Here is an 18,772-nt window from a genome sequence, read left to right as displayed (position 1 = left end):
AAATGTAGGCATATTGCAGATCGGTGTAAGGTAGTAAGCTATTGGAACTCTAATTTCCAATACTTTTTCAAACAGGTCCCAACAATGTTCATCCAGCACACTGAATTGATACATTCAATAAACTGTCCATCAGAGCCCTGAAATCTCCACTGGCTAGTAAAAGCCAGTTTAGAATTCTTCATTAATCTCAATATTTTAAAATAAATATAAAAGTAAGCGTAGGAAAGGCATATGTATGGGAGAGATCCTTAAACCGTTTTCTCCATTTTTAGGAAGCTTTGTAGGATTGAATAGATTAGATGATGCTAAGTGGAGCTTTTATCAGGAACTTTTATTGCCTTCTTTGAAGGAAGATGGCAGGCTCCTATTTAAAACCAGTAGCTAATCAAATATCTTTCTAGCCCTAAAAGGAATTATCTGGCCCCTTAAATATCAAAGCATAGGAAAAAATGTTATAGCTATGTTAAGAAGCCCAGAGATTAATTAGATAATGCTCAGTGGAAGCCAAATTGGGTTATACTACTTAGTGATGCTGAGTAAGAAACTAATTCCAAATTCTTCTGTTATAATATTTGTCTTTGACAGCTAAAATAGAGGTGTAAACTTTGTTTGCACTGACAACGCTGCTTGTATCTGTCTTTTTTGGAAATAATGAATACAAGAATCTGCATCTTCCACCTGAATTGATTGTCAGAGGAGACCATACAAATACATTGCTTGAAGAAGCTTGAAATAGTAATGTGATGGCTTCCCAGCTATGTGTATTTTGACACATGCCATGTATGTGTACTTGAGACTATGTAGATTGCTACCTTCACTAATGCATTAATATTTCAGGTTTTCCATATTGAGTTCTTCTGGGAATTATGGTGAAATGGGAATGCGCAAGTTTGCTTATTACGCCTGTCGTATACTACCATCTCTTAAACTACCAGACATCAATTTCTTCTGTGGATCTTACTGTTAAACAACTCAGTAAAAGTTTAGAGAAGAACGTGCTGATGTGTAGATTTCAAACTCAAAAGACATTATGAATAATACTGTCTTTATTTCTACAGTGGGAGCCAAGAAGAAAGGTTTGCTCCCGGGTGGAACAGGGACTATTCTCCTCCCCTTGATAGTCTTGCTCAAGAAAGACACTCTGGCAACTTCTCTGGCAGAGAATCACTTCCTTATGATACCCAGGGACTCCCAGGCATCCTCAATCCTCAGTTTGCCAACAGAGAGGAACCTGCTTTCAGCTATGGAGATAGAGATGGACCTCATAGTGACTTCAGAGGTGGGGAGGGTCACTTACAGGATTTTGGAGGCAGAGATTATCTATCTTCTGACTTCCAGAACAGAGATGAATCACACTTGGATTTCAGAGGTAGGGTGCCACTCCTTCCAGACTTTAGAGGCAGGGATATGTATCCAGGAGATTTCCAGGACAGGGAAGGGCCATCTGTGGAATATAGTGGAGGAGAAATTCCTCCCATGGATTACCGGAATAGGGATGCATTCCATATGAATTACAGGGATAGGGAATCACACACAATGAACTACAGGGGCAGAGAAGATGCTCCATCAGATTTTCGTGGCAGGGGACCATTTGATTTAGATTTGAGAAACAGAGATGGATCTCACTCACACTTCAGGACAAGAGAGATGTCTGAACAGGATTACAGGGGCAGAGACCAGCCGTATTCAGATTTTAGGAAAAGAGATATGCCTGATATGGATTTGAGGGGTATGGGTACAGCTGACCTAGACTTCAGAAACAGAGATTCGTCTCATTCAAACTTCAGAAATAGGCCAAAATCTCAGGCTGATCAAGATTTTAGGGGCAGAGATGTGCCACCTTCTCTGGATTTCACAGACAGAGAGATGCCTGTTGTGGACCCTGATGGTGTAGCTTACCAGCAGAGTCAGCCTGCAGTATCAGTAACAGATAGAGAAAGCAGGATTGAAGAGGTTGTACATATTATTAGGGAAAGGTCTTCCTTTGCTCCAAAAGAGAAGTTTTCACACTCAGAGCCAAGAACCGGAGAAGAAGAATCACAGCAACAGAATCCTGAGACTGAATCTTCACAAGAGTTCCAAAGTAGCTGTGGTCCTCTTCCTGTTCTTCAGGACCAAGATAACCCACCTCAGGCCTTTGCTAGCAATCAGGAGTTTTCTGTGGGTGAGCAGCAAACACCCGAAACTTCTGGTCTTGTACCAAAGGAAAAAGGTGACTTGGATTTCCTTGGAAGGCAGGATACAGACTACAGGGGCATTGAGTATCGGGATGTTGATCATCGACTGCCAGGAAGTCAGCTCTTTGACTATGAACATGGAAAGTCTTTTGCAGAAGGAAAATCTAGCAAAGATTCTCAGCCAGATCTTCAGGTACGTGACTTATGGGAAAGCTTGTGCCTGTAGGAATGTATGCAACATTGTTTGAAGAATATAAATTGTTTTGTTTAGCTGATAGTTTTATATCCTTGTTTTCTGTATGTTCATTGCATTTCCCCCTTAGTTACGATATTTCAGAGACGTTCTAGCATATCTAGATTTTATCAGAAAGTTACTTCATTCCCCAGTTTTTCTCAAATCATATATTTTTTCTCTGCTTCATGGTAATCAAATTCATTTGAATAGTTTACACATGTTTGACCTTTGTAGGTCTAAAGAACTGATAATTTAGAACATGGTCCTAAATTGTATTGTAACATTTTTAGTGAACAGAGAGATATTTTATCGTGTGTATGTACTGTCTTTACTCTGTGTATATAAAATTTCTCTTAAATTTATATTTTTAAGGACCAGGATTACAGGCCCTGCACCAAAGACATGAAACCAAGCAAGCTGATTCGATTAGGAGGAGTTCCTGAAACTGCCACAAAAGATGATGTAAGTAAGAATTTCCTCTAACATTCATCCATCCATCCATCCATCCATCCATCCATCCATCCATCCATCCATCCATCCATCCATCCATCCATCCATCCATCCATCCATTCATTCACTTCCCGCCACTCCCGACAAACCTCTCGTGGCGGGTTACAAGATCGATCCGCAGTTACAATAAAACCCCCAATAAAACAACATGCAACAATCCTTAACACGGACTAAATAATTCGTTAAGCCCTCAGGCGGAGGGCTTTGTCCGTGATGAGGAAGGGGCCTGATTGGCCCCTTCCTCCTGACAGACCATCGGCTGGGCCAATTCCTAGGCTGCTGAAGGAAGCAATTGTGAGCCGCGCGGAGCGCGGCTCGCAGTTGCTTCCTTGAGGGCGGCCTGACGCGGCGAGAGGCGCTTTGCGCCTCTCGCCGCGTCAGGCCGCCTGCAAAGGGAACCCCCCGCAGCCGCGCGGAGCATGGCTGCCGGGGGCTCCCTGCCCAACGGCCTGATGCTGTGGGAGGCACGAAGCGCCTCTCGCAGCGTCAGCCCCCTGACACACGGAGCCCCAGCAGCCGCGCTCCGCGCGAATGCCGGGGGCTCAGTGGTTTAGCGCCCGCTGCATTTAGCTGCAGCGGGCTTGATTACTAGTATATAATATAGTACATGGCAGTAAAAAACAGCCCTCATCCCACAATGGCTGACTGCCAGCCGGATGTCAAGGGGGAAAATGTCTGCTGGTCACCAATGTTGTTCAGTATGATGACGGATCTTCCTTAGACGGATCTTCTGACTGCACTGACCTCAACCATAAACCTGGTGGAAGAGCTCCCTCATACAGGTCCACAAGCTCCCGCAGGGCCTGTAGCTCTTCTGGGAGTTCATTCCACCAGGTGGGGGCCAGGACTGAGAAGGCCCTGATCGAGGCCAGGTGATCTTCTCTGGGGCTGGAAACAACCAACAAGTTGGTACCCATAGAGTGCAAGGCTCTGTGGGGGGCATAGGGCGACAGGTGGTCCTTCAGATATGTGGGTCCCAGACTGTAATTTGCCTTAAAGGTAAAAAAACAGAACCTTGAACCTGATCTGGGCTGCAACTGGCAACCAGTGCAGCTGCCTCAGCACAGGCTGGATATGGGTCCTCCGAGATGTCCCAGTGAGGACCCTAACAGCTGCATTTTGCACCAGCTGCAATTTCTTGGTCAGGGACAAGGGTAGGTCCGTGTAGAATGAGTTACAGAAATCAAGTCTGGAGATGACCGTTGCATGGATCACCATGGCTAGGTGTTTAGAGCAGCAGTCCCCAACCTTTTTGTCACCGGGAACCGGTCAATGCTTGAGAATTTTACTGAGGCCCAGGGGGGGTAGTCTTTTGCTGAGGGATGTCACCGCCGCCTGAGCCAGTGCTCTGCTTGCTTTTCCGCCGGCGCCCCTGACTTCCCGCCGCCCATTGGGGGCGCTGTCAGCAGCAGCTGCGCAGTGCTATGCCGAGGGGGAGCCCAAGCCATGGCGGCCGCTGGAGAGCACCAGAGGTGAACCGGCGGCAGATTGGCAGGGCAGCCCTCGAGGCTGCAGCCAGGGAGGAGGACGAGGAGGAGCTGCGGATCGGCACCGCCTTATCCACGGACCGGTACCGGTCACCGGACCGGCGGTTGGGGACCACTGGTTTAGAGGACAGAGGCAAAGGTGGAAAAAGGCCTGGCAGGCTACTTTCTTGACTTGTACCTCCATAATTAGCCAGGCATCCAAGGTCACTCCCAAGTTCTTGGGTTGGGGATGCGATGGTCAAAGTGCTCAAGTTAGCTGGTAATTCCTGAATATAACCTGGATTTTAAAAATATTTTTGGTTCATGTAAATTCAAATGCACACACCAACTAGTAACTCCTGTCAAACTATTCAAGTATAGTTACACTTGTCATTTATAGTCTGCCTTTCTGGCTGAGACTCCAGATGAGTTACCCAGTGTAAGTTAATGCAGTCTATAAGATGAGTCTTTGGCATTTGGATTTAGATTTCTATTAGATTTAAACATCTGCAAATATAAATGTAGTGTATCTAAGGCAATATACTTAAACGGGAGAAAATCCTAATTAGCTTACGTTTTGTATGCATTTTGTTTAAATATAGCACTTTGTAACTAAAAGTCTGAAACCACCAGAACCCAGTTTGATTTTCATTTTTATTCATTCAATAAGCAGATCAAATTAATCTTTTCATCATGGTGAAAAAAGTCACTATCTCCTTTGGGAGCACTGCTGCGGGTAATGTGGATTTTAATGCTTACCTTGATATGGTTTATTTCTGTAGATCCTCAGTGCTTTCCAAGCATGTGATGGGACACCAGTAAAGAACCTGCGCCTAAAAGATTATACTTCAGGTGAGAATTTCTGCAGTGTTTTTGTCAGGTGATTTTACATTAAACATGTTCATCAGGGTTTGTATCCACTAGGATGTTTCCATGGGCAGAAGGATTTCTACCTACTCAGCACAACTGTCTGACATCTTCCTTTCTTCTGCTGATGAAAATGACCCTGAGATGCTGCTTGTGCCTTCAGAACAGCACTTTGGGGCTGTAAGAGGGAGGGAGGCCAGAAAGCTGTTTTTTCTGGACAGAAATTCTTCCACCGTGGAAACACTCTGGTTGATCCAATTTTGCTTTGTAATTGTACCTTTCTAACTCATGTCTTAACTACTAATAATTTAAATACTTTATGGATCATCCTCCATGATTTATGTTAAGGCATTGGCTTGGCCACCTGTTCTAGTTCTGCATTAGCCATGAGGTTAGGCTCCCATGAAAGAAAACTAGGCAGCTCTAAGGAGGCCTTTCAGACCTGACAGTGGTTTGCTTCCATTGGATGGTAAATTTCCTATTGGGCAAGACGATTGCTCTATAATGACTTTTCATGAGAGCTCAAAGCAGCACCAGGTAGCATTTGTTTTCAGCATAACCAGTAGCTGGTATCTATATGTAAAATGGAGGCCAATGGGAAACTTCCTGTATTTCTGTGATCGCATTTCAGAATTGGATAGCATTTTTCATTTCAGGAGATGGCTTATATATAGTTCTTGGTCCTGACTGGTATTTGGATGAATTTGTGTGAAGTAATACTTTGCAGGTTTCCTGTGCACAGAAACTAATGGCTAGCAAAGTTAAACATAGTTGTGGGGAAAGTGTAAAGATATAGTTTTTACAAGGGAGATATGCAGCAGAAAGCAGAGAAGTATTCTCGATGTCTTTCCCTTTTTCTTTCTGCTCCAATCAGGTTGTAACAAACTTCTACAAGTGTTGTTTTCAGTCTTCTGGAAAATCAAAAGTCTCTGCAGACTCTGTGTGTGAGTGCACACGTGTGTGCATGTTATAGCCACAGCTGCCTTGCTGTCATCTTGCCTATATGAACAGTAATGGGGTGTGGGTGGGCCGTACCCATGTTCACTGCAAGATTTTCGTTTCAGAAACAGCCTTCGCTACATCTCCCAACTGGCTTTCATTGTTCCAGAGTTCAAAAATAACTAAGCACAAGAGCACTTCAGAAGGAAACAAAATTCCCATGGTGCTGGTATACATGGTGTTGAAAGAGCACTTTGGCAGTGCTGTCAGCTTCTAAGAAAAGGGTTGGCTTCCAGTGATTTTTCCCATTAGTTAATTGTTTAAATGTTTATTGATTGTTTTCCATTAATTTCCCAGTTACAAAGCTAGCTTCTCATCTTCCTGTAGTGTATATACAGCTCACTGGCACTCTTAATAATTTCTCCTGATCAACTTCAAGGGATATCATATACTCAGCACCTCTTTGTTCCTTTAAATACAGTGTTGGGTGTAACATTTGACAGTCAAGTAGATTTGTGCATATGTAGGTTCTACAATTTCTTTGTGGCATCAACAGATTTCTTTTATGGAGATTTGAACTGAAAACTCCTAAGAGAAGTGGAGCCTAGTCTTTGGTGTGTTTCAGAGAAGTGTATTTGGGAAGAGAGACTGTTGGGTAGAGGGTTAATTCTGAATAGGATTGTGCTACGGTGGTACATTGTGAAGCACAAGCTATAACTAATGCTAGATTATCTTAACTGTTTCTTGAATACAGATGTACATTGATGAGTTATTGGTCAGTCAGAATGTAATCATTACAATCAGTAGAAAAACAGGACTACTTAAAAATATGTTGTGTAAATCACTCTCAATCTTTAGCAGCTTGTATCCAGAGTCCTGTGTGCAATCTGTATGTCCACTGGATCTGCTGATTTCCCTTTTTGCTAACAGTCCTTTGGGTGGCATTGGTTGTTGGTCCCTCAACTCAGGGGCAATTACTCAGGAAATATGAGGGGGTTTGATTGATGGAAGTGGCAGAGTTCCAGTGCAGGCACAGAACACAACACGACTCTTTATATCCTAGGCCCATTCTGCACCCAAGGGTTAATGAGCCTTCAATGCACCTTAGAAGTATGGTTTCCTGTTCTGCACAGGAAAATCCAGCTGCAAAAGCACACTGAAAGTGCATTATCCTCCATGCACGGAATGAGTCCTAGCCTGTATAGTAAAATGTGGGGAGAGCCTTACATTCAAATCCATATGCATATGTTGCAGTTTATTTGCCTTCAATCCCACCATCTATATATCTAGAAAAGCTGTTCTAAAGCTTATAGCAACCACCAGCATTTTCTGATTGGGAAATGCAAAATTGCTGGATACATGCAAAAACTCCATCTATCTGTGTCTCGTTTTAAGCTGGACTTAAATTGAAGCACCTTCTCCATATTTTTTGTAATGTAACAAAAATGCTAGTTTCTAGGAACATCTAGATTTTGAGGCCAGAGGTTTTTTGCCGCCTTAAGCATTCATTTTGATACCTGATGCTATTTGAGAATGTAGTTATTTAAATAGCATAGTTCATTTAAGCAGGGTGAGGTGTGTTACAACTAAAATTTTGGTTTTCTATTAATTGGACAACTTCTTAGAGGAGAAAGATCCTGAGTAAGAGAATGTAGATGGAATGCATTTGTGCTGGCTTGCTGATTGATAATATCTGGAAAATCAGAAGTTTTGTTCTTGGGAACTGTTGTGGAAAGTATCCAGAGGGAAATTCTGAGAAGTGGAACTGGAAGAAACAGGTGAGATGACAAGGAAATAGGGTCGATAAGAGTAAAATAGCAGTAAGACCTCACTAGGATTGTTTCATACAAACAATTCTACACACATACAAACAGTCCTACACACTTCTTGCGTGTACACAAATTAGAACAATTGCATGTTTAATTTGCTGAGTATATAAGTGCTGGGATGCCACATGCTATCTTGGGTTGAATCCAATGGAAAATTTCCGCTGATAGATACTAGGGAGTATTTTCTGTTGATTTCCCCCATCCTATTCTTGGAGGTTCCCTGTCCTTCACTGTTATAAGTTCAGTAGAATTTACCTTAGAATATTATTCCTTATTTTGCTGGTGGATCAATATTCAGTGAATTACCTGTACAAAAGAAAGTGAAATGACTCACATGAAGATTTCAAAATTTATACACTCAAGTGTGTTCTTGTAATATATGAAGAGATTCTTCTGCTCTTAAAATTAAAGCTGGTTACGATTTATACCCCTTCTGGTCCAAGCCAAAGGGTAGGGGTGGCAGGTTCTTGTTAAATTGGAGAAATGTGTTGGCATTTTCTGGGTTTACTCAGGATTTGTAATTCTGTTCATACAACTCAAAGATGAGTACCTCACATGCTTGCTTTGTTCAGAGGTATTATTAATGATAAATAGAGCAGCAAACTAATATTTCAGCTGTAGTGGCAGAAGCATAGACCTTGGTTTCAGAGATAGCATCAGTAATAGACAGGGAAGAGATCAAAGCAAGCAGATTGAATGATAGAAAATTAATTTTAGTGCTGTGTGGAAAATAAGATTTGTTTCTTTGATGAAGTGGCACTGTATTCTTATTAGTTGAAATGAGTCTTTCAGCCAATCTGTGTTTAAATGATCGGGGCACCAGTACTTCAGTCTGTATTAATGTGTGATGAGGCATCTTCCTTACATCCTTAATTTTATTTATGATAGAAACTGTTTTGCCTACCTTGCCTACCTCACACAAGTGTCTCCCAGCAAGTGATTTTTCCAGAAGTCAAATGCATGATGGTTCCTAATACCATCATTCTTTGACATGTTTGCAGTGTGTTTTGAACATAGTATCCAATCATGCACTAAGCCTCTTCAAACATCAACACTATGTGACTTTCCTTACTCGGTAATTGTATATCTGTGTGCGATGAAAATAGAAATATGACATGAATCTGTTCACTGTTTTTGATAATATTAGGTACATCACTTTTGCTCTCATCTCACCTGCATGTAATAACGTTTTCTTGTTTAATTTGAATATCTGTAATCCTTGCTACATTGTTCCACGTTCATTGGCAGCCTAGGTTGGAACAAGATTTCTGGGGACTTGCTCTGGTGCTGACTATCTAGTATAGATAGTTGTTTAGTGTTGATGTGAAGTTGATCAATTAAGTAAATAATATTTGTTTGATTTAATATTTAACATTGAGAAGGTTTTGTTTTGCAGGCTTTTACCCACATGTACTAGTGTTTGAGATTCCCATTTCCCTGTCTCTGGTATGTGCCAAAAAGACTTTTTATTATCAAACTGGGTGTTTGATGTTATGATGGTTTTTTTTCTTTGTGCTCCTTGACATTTTTGTTTTACATAACTCAGTCCTGCCATATTGAGGTCATTTGGGAGCATATTGTGGCATAGTAGTCTTGTTTAGATTATTGGTTGGTGTATTAGAAATTGATACTTATTTGATGCCTTCTTTTATTGTTCCATTTTATCTGGAGCTGGAACTGCATCTTCTGTGAAATTTGCCATGCTTGCAGTCTGCTTGAGACACACATGCCTCATTTGGCATTGTAAAGCACATAAACAAATTGGCCCCCATCAGTGGTGAAGCAGAGTATGCTTCACCGGAGTCCAAATAAAACACAGGTCTTTTTGAGTGGTTCTTTTTAGGAGAGACTTAGCAGTCTCAAATGAATCCTCCTGAATTGTAAGCTTGTGGCCACATGGTAGTGTCATGACAGGAAGTGAGGACTTGATGCCATTTTTGTGGAATGAAGTTTTTAATAAGGCTTGTGTTTGAGGTTCAAGGGACTTGCTATGGAATTGGCTGACAGGCAGTACTGTCTTTCTTAATGTGGGCAAGATGCTTAGTTCTTGGCAGGCCAAAAGATTGTAAAGAAACTGCCCCAACTTTGTGATTTGTCTAATAAGCCGAGTCATGTGATATTAGTTTCTTCAAAGCGTAAAGAGAATGTATGGCATTTACATTTTAGACACTTTTAATAAACCATTTCTAATAGCATTTTAAAAAGTGGTTGATTGGCAGTAGTAGCCTATTATTGCTAAAGATCAAAGTATGCAAATTAGTCTTTATTTTGTTGTTATTTTTGTTTAATTAAAATGCCACAGTTAAAGAACTGCAACAAACCTCATCAAGAACCTCACCGCTGTGTTCATGTGAGGCATAGGGAGTGCGGACATTGGTATGCAAACAACCCTTTAATGTATGAAAATTTTACTCTTTTCTGAACAAATTTTCAGAATTTCAGAAACAAAATTTCAGAACAAATTTTCAGAATGCTTTCTATGACTGAAGTTTTGTTCACTTCCCCTATTAGATTTGAATATCCTGTACATAACCCAAACACATACTACTTCAGTATTATTTTATGTGTTTTGCTGTTTTGATTGAGATACTTTATGGTATATCACTTTACATGCACTGTTGTTAATAAAGCTGGACTTTATGTGGTTGAGATCTATGGCATTGCACAGTTAGGGAGAAAAGTTGCCTCCTTTTTACGTATTTTGTAACTATTAAACTTACTACAAGTAAGTAGTTCCTATGCACAGTGGCTGGGCTGGTTTTTAGCACCCTTGCCGCCATTTGTTTATATTTGCATTTATTAATTGAAAAAAAATAATAATAATTTCCTGCCCTCTCTTGTGTATATGAACAAATGTGTTTTAAAATGGCTGATCTCCCTATAAGAGTAAAAATGAGGTTATGCTTATTTAGAATGCACTGTTACAGAAAAAAATCTAGTTGATTTGTTATATTAATGTGAATACTTTCCCTAATAGATCATTTTAGTCTGGTTTCCTTAATGATACTTAACTTTATCCGTTGTGAAGGACATAACTGGTTGTACATCATCTCTTAACAGATGAGACTAGTGCTAACTGATCCTCACTGCTCTTTTGGACTAGGAATAGGAATTTAGATTTGGAAGGTGTGGAAGAGCATGTGGGATATAGGAATCTGATGTAGCTGTGCCCATCTTTCCAATCCAATATTTCTTTGTTATATAGCTTCATCCATATGTGAAATGATGCAGCTGGGGCTAAGTATTACTAATATGAATGGTAAGGTTTCTCCATGTCTGGATCTCTTGCCGTTTTGTAATGTTTGAATGAAACATGACTGGGTCCCATGGTGCTGGCATTATTACAGCCTTTAGCTTGTTAGTCTCATGTAATTTTCATCTAGATGTTGGCAGAATAGTATGCAATCCAGCAGCTTCAAAAGAACTCACATGTCATTATAGCAGACTGATTAGGCCTGTGTCGTGTTTAGGTGGTTGTTAATCTTTGTGTAGGAACCTTCACCCCTAATCCATTCCATGATCTCATCATTTGACGCTGGATGGAATTTTGCTGAGGAGGGTTTGTAAGAACGATTAGTAGCTGGGAGGTGGCAATACAAGTTAATGTGGCTGTTTACCCACAAGATCAGAATTGGCAATTCTGCCAATTGCCTTTCAGTGTATTATGAAAGGAAAAAAGGAGAGTGGTGCTAGGTAGTTTGGTCACAGGATCAGCCATGTCCATAATGTGTAGGTCTGCTCCAAGCTTTGTGCATGTTTCCATCTAAAAAACAAAACCCCTTATACTCAAATAGCAGGGACACTAATGTGCTTTACACAAGTATAAAACAGTTCAGGCATATAGAAGTTGTTTGACTGCTACCCTTTAGTATAGCATCTTTTTGCCTTCCTTCCATAATTAGTAATTGCCACTTACTAATACTTTATCACTGTGTTTTGTTACCATTTGTTACCTACTTCAAGTGGGACTTTATATTTATTTATTATATTAATTATAATTATATTTATATACTGCCCTCCCCTCATGGCTCAGGGTAGTTTGCAGAAAACTTTGAAATCATAATACAGGTACAGCATAGTTCAAGTACTAATAACAGGATGACAACTATCGTAACAGTAACAGAATGAATACTTTAGGAATAATTCAGACCATGGTTATCCACTTGAATTTAGGATTATTAGTTATTTATGCCTAATCTGTTTCACACCTTGAAGGAACTTTTCAGTCCAGTAGATGGAAATTCTTGTCAATGTATTGGATCTGAATCGTTCCCATCATGTATACTTGGTGGCTTTCCCCAGGTCATTATTGGCTTCAACTGCATATCTGTAAAGCATACAAAATAAACATTTTTAATGAAACAAAAAGATAATACTCTTTTGTACTCTCTCCTCCCCCCTCCAGTGTGTGTGTGTATAGAGAGGGAGGGGTGAGCAATGCAAAATGTTTTGTGGTCAACATCACTTCTGTGGAGTAGCACTTCAGTGTTATAGTCTGTAGTGGGCTGCAGCAGGATTGAAAAAACAGAAAAGTTACATTTTTTCAATCAGTTTCATTTGTGGTTCATTATTTTGGTTTAAGGCAGCAATTTGCTCACTGTGTTTAAAGAAATACCAGCTTAAACCTGGCATCCAAATGAGTGGTGCAGGTGAGCTGTGGAAAATTGTTAATATTGTTAATTGGCATCTGTCCACTACTTTAGGTCCTATATTAATTCTGTTAAGGCCTAGTATGGTACTGTGGATAATGATGGATTGGAATGCCAGGACCCTAATATGAAAAGCCTTGTCTGAACACAAATATCATCTAGTAGCTTAGGAGATGTCAACTTATCTGAGCCAGATTTTTATTGCAGGTTGCTAGAATAAATGAGAACTACTGAAAAATGTAGGACAGGACCATACAAATCACCGTGTTTATTTATATGCTTCATTTACAGGCTGACTGACTTTCTCTCACTCAAGTTTGCAGTATAAATGAAAATATGAATTTCTTAAATTAACTGCAATATCCCAGTAGTCATTAATTCTGGCTTTCTCTGGGTCAAATAGATAAGAATTTTATTTCATCTTGTCTCAGTACAGTTGCATTGTAACCATGCCGGCTGAATAGATTTTGTGACATAAGGCTGTAGATAATTTTATTACTATTGGCTTGCAATCATGCTCAAAGTTGATTCTGTTTTATGACATTTGATTTCTTGCTGCCTGTTTTAAAATAATAAATATGGCAAATATTTGCAAATTTAGGCAGGACTCTTCCAGCTGTCTAAATTCTCGCTCTATTTATTATATAAGGAGTGGATAGCACACTCCTTTTTGCAAACAAGTTTCAAGTGAATAGGATTACCACAGTATGAAGACATGTAGAATTTCCATATAAATCTGCTGAATTGATTATATCATGGTCACATTGAACATGAAGATTGTTTCCTCTAAACTCATGATGTTGGGGTTGCCTATGGTGTGACTCTCGATTGTAGAAAAATATAGTATGTACAGCCATTGCAATCCCGTTTAATGCTAGTTCCTTGATGATCACAAGTTAGCAAGTAGGTATGTGTCACTAAGGACTTTCGGCTTTTTAAACAAATACACAGCTATGCCATAATTGGAATCTGTATTATTAAACTGGCTCTGAAAATTTTTATACTGTGCTAATTTTGATATCTATAATATAAAAACATCTAGGACATCAGTGAAGTACCTCCACCCTGAAGGTTTGTGTGTGTGTTAATTTAAGGTTTCTTAGCAGCTTAATAGTTTGCCCAGTATAAATGCAGGATAGAAATTGTCTAAATAACTTGATTTGCATCAATGCAAATTGATTCTTGCAGTTTGAATTGCAACTTTGAGCAGTCTGTTTCTTCCTTAAAGTGACTTACCTTCCCCTGAGTAACCCTTGGATTTTAATTTCCCTGATTTTGAATCCTTTATAATTTTGAGGTAAGGCCACATTTATGTGCCCTTCTAATTAGTTTGACAAATGGGTGCATCCCTTCTTGAAATACACTTCATCACTTTCAGATGACTCTGGCAAATGGCTTCAGGAAAAGGAAACACAGCATATGCTAAAGGAATGCTTGTTTGTCCTTCTTGTCACTGCTTTTGAATCGTGATATTTTAGGATATTCCATATGTGTTCAGGAATACCAGTTTATAATTAATTTTTAAATGATATTTCTTTATGTCATCCTATGTTTGGGATGGGAAAAACCCTCACAAATACTATTCTGATCCCAGAAAGTCTTTCATCTTCATGAAACTCCTAAAATGTTAACTTTTATCAAATTATGTTTGTTTTTTATTACTTTTAAATGTTTAATTTCAAAGTTGCTGATGTCTCCTTAATTTTTAGGAGAATGAGCCCACTATGTTACTGTTGGTCTTTTGTATTTTATGGATTCAAAAGGAGCAAAGAGAATGGATTTTGTGATCAAGTACTACCAAGCCAAAACTTGACTTTGAAAGTACCTATTGTTGCTTTTTATTTATATTTCTTTTGTGGGGAGCATATGATGGTGTTATCTGTGGGTTTGCTTAGGGGAAGGGGAATCGGGTGCTGAAAATGTGGCTTTCTGGCACTAACGCAACTCCCGTCTGTATTTAAATGCTGTCCCCAGGTTACGACTATGGCTATATCTGCGTGGAGTTTTCCCTCTTGGAAGAGGCCATCGCCTGCATGGAAGCCAACCAGGTTGCTTTACACTTCGGTCGAAAATGCTTCTAGAAGAATATTTTTGTGGGGAGGGTGGATACCTAGGTTTTTTGTTTCGTTTTTAAGCAGTTCAAAGGAAGACTTTTTCTTTCCAGTATATATAAGGAGGCAGCTAGAATGCTGGAGTTTCTCAAATTCAGAGAGGCATGAGAATGCTCTACTGCAACACTTTGTTTTTCTGATTACCTTCTTTAGTTGTGCATGCCTTGCAGATTTGATAGATTCAAAGTATGGTAGTTATAAAAGGGTTCCCAGTTCTAGTAGGTGTGCTTGTGAGTTTGTGTATATTGTGGATTTTAAGTGACAAGAGCTAAGCTGCTAACCTCAGACGTTTTATTTCTTGACATTGAACAGTAAATGAAAATCTCTTCTTCCTGTAAGCTAAATAGTATCATGCTTAGAAGCTATAAAGCTTTCCTGTGCTTCTGGGTTAGACCATTAATATGCAGCTCTCAGTGAAGAATCTTGTTTGCATGTATCATTTGTTTATGTATTTTCATCTGGAGGGTATTTATTGTGGGTTCGTTGTTGCTTTCCTTTTGTTATGCATATCTTCCTACGCATAGTAGAGCTGCATAAGAGAGGTCTGACCTGTCACAGGTGCATCTGGTTAATCTGAACATCTTCCTTAAACGGGGAAAGTTTATATAAACATCAAATTAAAGAGAGAGATTGGACACATTTTATATTGAATTGTATAAGTAAAATGATCATATACTTAAATTGTGGCTGCATAATTCTAGAAGCTGAGCCCTGTGTCTTCTCCAAATTTTGGGGAAAACCCACATTCTTAATCACGTGGTCCACAGTAAACTCATGCACTTTTTGTTTCATGTTATCAGTCAGTCCTTTACAAATAGCTGGGACTCCCATTTTTGTCATGGCTACCCTTGCAGTCGTGAATATATTTAGAAGATCAGGAAACACTGAGCCCTTTAGAAATAGCTAACACTATATATAATATTCAACAATCTGAAAAGTGATATCTAAATCTTATCTATAAATATTTTTAAAAGATCACCACCAGATAGTATATAAATCAGCTCCTAATTCTTTGCAGCTTTAACATCTATTTAATAATAATCATGGATCTTAATTGTGGCTGGAATAAGAGATCAGTTTAATCTTCTGCTGACCTGCATGTTGGTTTTTGTAGAATCTATAGCCTTCCCTTCCCAAAATTGTCATCATTCTTCTGTTCTCATTCTACAGAAGCGATCCACTGAATACTAATGATACTTAGTCCAGTGGCATCTTTAAGACTAACAGAGATTTATTCAAGATATAAGCTTTTGTATGTCCGCTTCAGACCAATATGGCTACCCACCTAAATCTATTTATACTGCTGTTTTGCATACAAATGATAACATTGAATTGATAATTTATTTAAGCATTCCTTTCCCCAGTAAAAGCCTGCCCAAATTGTTCTATCAATCCCAGAAGAAGTTCATGTTCGGGAAATATGAGTTTTCCTTTTTATATTGATTACTTTGTGGGGGCTCATCGTTTGTCAGGGCAGTCATACCCATTGAAAGTTATTTATAACAACTCTAGAGTTTTGATAAAGACGTTTAATGGTGAAGTAAAAAGGAAATTCAGCCAGCCTTTATTTCCAGTAATTTAGCAGTACGTGTAATAGCCCACAGTTTCTGATTCAGTGCTTTAGAACTCAAGTTAATCTGAACAATGACATTCAATTATAAGTGGCAGTAGCCATTGAAATTATTCTGCAAGACAAGCAATTAACATCTTGCTTATCAGAAGGAAGTTCAGTGTTGCTTAGGGCTGCTATTTAACTTCATGGAGAAGAGATTCTAGGAAACATTTTTCTGGTTAGTGAATCAAGATTTGTGTATTAGAATGACCAGCGCTAGCTGTTGAACTAGTGATACGAGCTAATCCCTCAGTTTTCTCCGTTCATATTGTTTTGCAGTGATCAGTATGTGCTGTCATCCTTTACAATGCCTCTTCTTCCAACAAGTAATAAAGTAATTTACTGAGATTTGGTTTTTGCTCGCAGGCACAATGTTTGGAGCATACTGAGAGGCTCTTTCCTACGCCCGCAGTTTTTAATGTATTGGGTGTTTCCCAAGGCAGATTGACCAGTTTCAGCCTCTTGTCAGTTCAGTGACTACTATTTGTATTTGTGCATTCTAGTGGTCTTCAGTAGAGTCTTGTGAGTAAAGGAATTGAAATCCTTAAATATTCTATATTTTTATAGATTCAAATGGATTCAAATGTTGGTCTGACGTAGCACAATAACATCAGAGTCCAGTAGCACCTTTAATACCAACAAAGAATTATTCAAGGCCTGAGCTTTCAAGTTCAAGCACTCTTCCTCAGACTAATTAACTGCCATCATACCAGTGGGAATATAAAGCAAAAATTAATTCTGTTAAATTAGTAAACTGTCGCACATCCAAATACAGCCATATGATAATTCTTTGCTAAAAAAGCCAATCAGTCACCTCGAATTCAGTTGTAGTTCACAAAAACATAGGAGGAATAAAACTGTCTATGTAAGTGATCAACAGATCCCACCGCACCATTTGCTGCTGGCCTCATCTGTCTCCATACAAGTGTGAAACATTCCTGCAAGTGAATTGCTTTATATTCCCACTGTCATGATGGTAGTTCATAGTCTGAGGAGGAGTGCTTGCACTTGAAAGCTCACGCCTTGAATAAATCTTTGTTGGTCTTAAAGGTGCCACTGGAGTCTGATTTTTATTCTACATTTTGATAGAAATATATGTTGTATCATCCTCCTGCCACTTTGGACTAATATAACCAAACCAGATAAATGGATTTATTTAAGAATTGCACCAGCGAGTGATTAGATATTCTACAATGGAAGGGTGTTCAGATGCATAAATGACTTACAGCACTGGCAGTGTCATCATTGGAGTAGGGCCTAATAACAGTGGAATCCCACAGTCATGCTTGTACTCAGTAGTGGGATTGAGTTGAAAATTCAGGCTCTAGTGCTGAGATGTTTCGTTGTTGGTGTTAGGTGTGAAGTCGTGTCCGACCCATTGCGACCCCATGGACAATGATCCTCCAGGCCTTCCTGTCCTCTACCATTCCCCGGAGTCCATTTAAGTTTGCACCTACAGCTTCAGGGACTCCATCCAGCCGCCTCATTCTCTGTTGTCCCCTTCTTCTTTTGCCTTCAATCGCTCCCAGCATTAGGCTCTTCTTCAGGGAGTCCTTCCTTCTCATGAGATGGCCAAAGTATTTGAGTTTCATCTTCAGGATCTGGCCTTCTAAGGAGCAGTCAGGGTGATCTCCTCTAGGACTGACCGGTTTGTTCGCCTTGCAGTCCAAGGGACTCGCAAGAGTCTTCTCCAGCACCAGAGTTCAAAAGCCTCAATTCTTTGACGCTCGGCCTTCCGTATGGTCCAACTTTCACAGCCATACATTGCAACTGGGAATACCATAGCCTTGACTAGATACACTTTTGTTGGCAGGGTGATGTCTCTGCTTTTTAGGATGCTGTCTAGATTTGCCATAGCTTTCCTCCCTAGGAACAAGCCTCTTTTAATTTCTTTGCTGTAGTCCCCAACTGCATTAATCCTGGAGCCCAGGAAAATAAAATCTGTCACTACCTCCATTTCCTCCCCATCTATTTGCCAGGAATTGAGAGGGCCGGATGCCATGATCTTTGTTTTCTTGATGTTGAGTTTCAATCCAACTTTTGCACTCTCCTCCTTCACCCGTATCAAAAGGCTCTTTAGTTCCTCTTCGCTTTCTGCCATTAGAGTGGTATCATCTGCATATCTGAGGTTGTTGATATTTCTCCTGGCAATCTTGATCCCAGTTTGTGACTCATCTAACCGCGTCTTTCTCAAGATGTGCTCCTCATACAAGTTAAATAGGCAAGATGACAGTACACAGCCTAGCTGAACTCCTTTCTCAATTTTGAACCAATCAATGATTCCATGCCCAGTTCTCACTGTTGCTTCTTGACCTGCATATAGGTTTCTCAAGATACAAATAAGATGCTCTGGTATTCCCATCTCTTTAAGAACTTG

At 39.8% G+C, this 18,772-nt stretch overlaps 1 protein-coding gene across 3 annotated transcripts in view; it reads left to right on the top strand.

Annotated features, from left to right (window-relative positions):
- Positions 1-18,772, top strand: part of RBM6 (RNA binding motif protein 6) — a 94,170-nt gene that overhangs the window by 6,890 nt on the left and 68,508 nt on the right. For all 3 annotated transcript variants that reach the window (XM_077326029.1, XM_077326031.1, XM_077326030.1), the window contains exons 3-6: positions 1,059-2,370; positions 2,785-2,874; positions 5,171-5,240; positions 14,647-14,720. In XM_077326029.1, the coding sequence (XP_077182144.1) occupies positions 1,059-2,370; positions 2,785-2,874; positions 5,171-5,240; positions 14,647-14,720 (1,546 nt within the window). The remainder of the gene's footprint in view (positions 1-1,058; positions 2,371-2,784; positions 2,875-5,170; positions 5,241-14,646; positions 14,721-18,772) is intronic.

This window comes from Paroedura picta, chromosome 3, assembly GCF_049243985.1.
Source record: "Paroedura picta isolate Pp20150507F chromosome 3, Ppicta_v3.0, whole genome shotgun sequence".
Taxonomy (NCBI): Eukaryota; Metazoa; Chordata; class Lepidosauria; order Squamata; family Gekkonidae; genus Paroedura; species Paroedura picta.
This window is presented reverse-complemented; position numbering and strand designations above follow the sequence as displayed.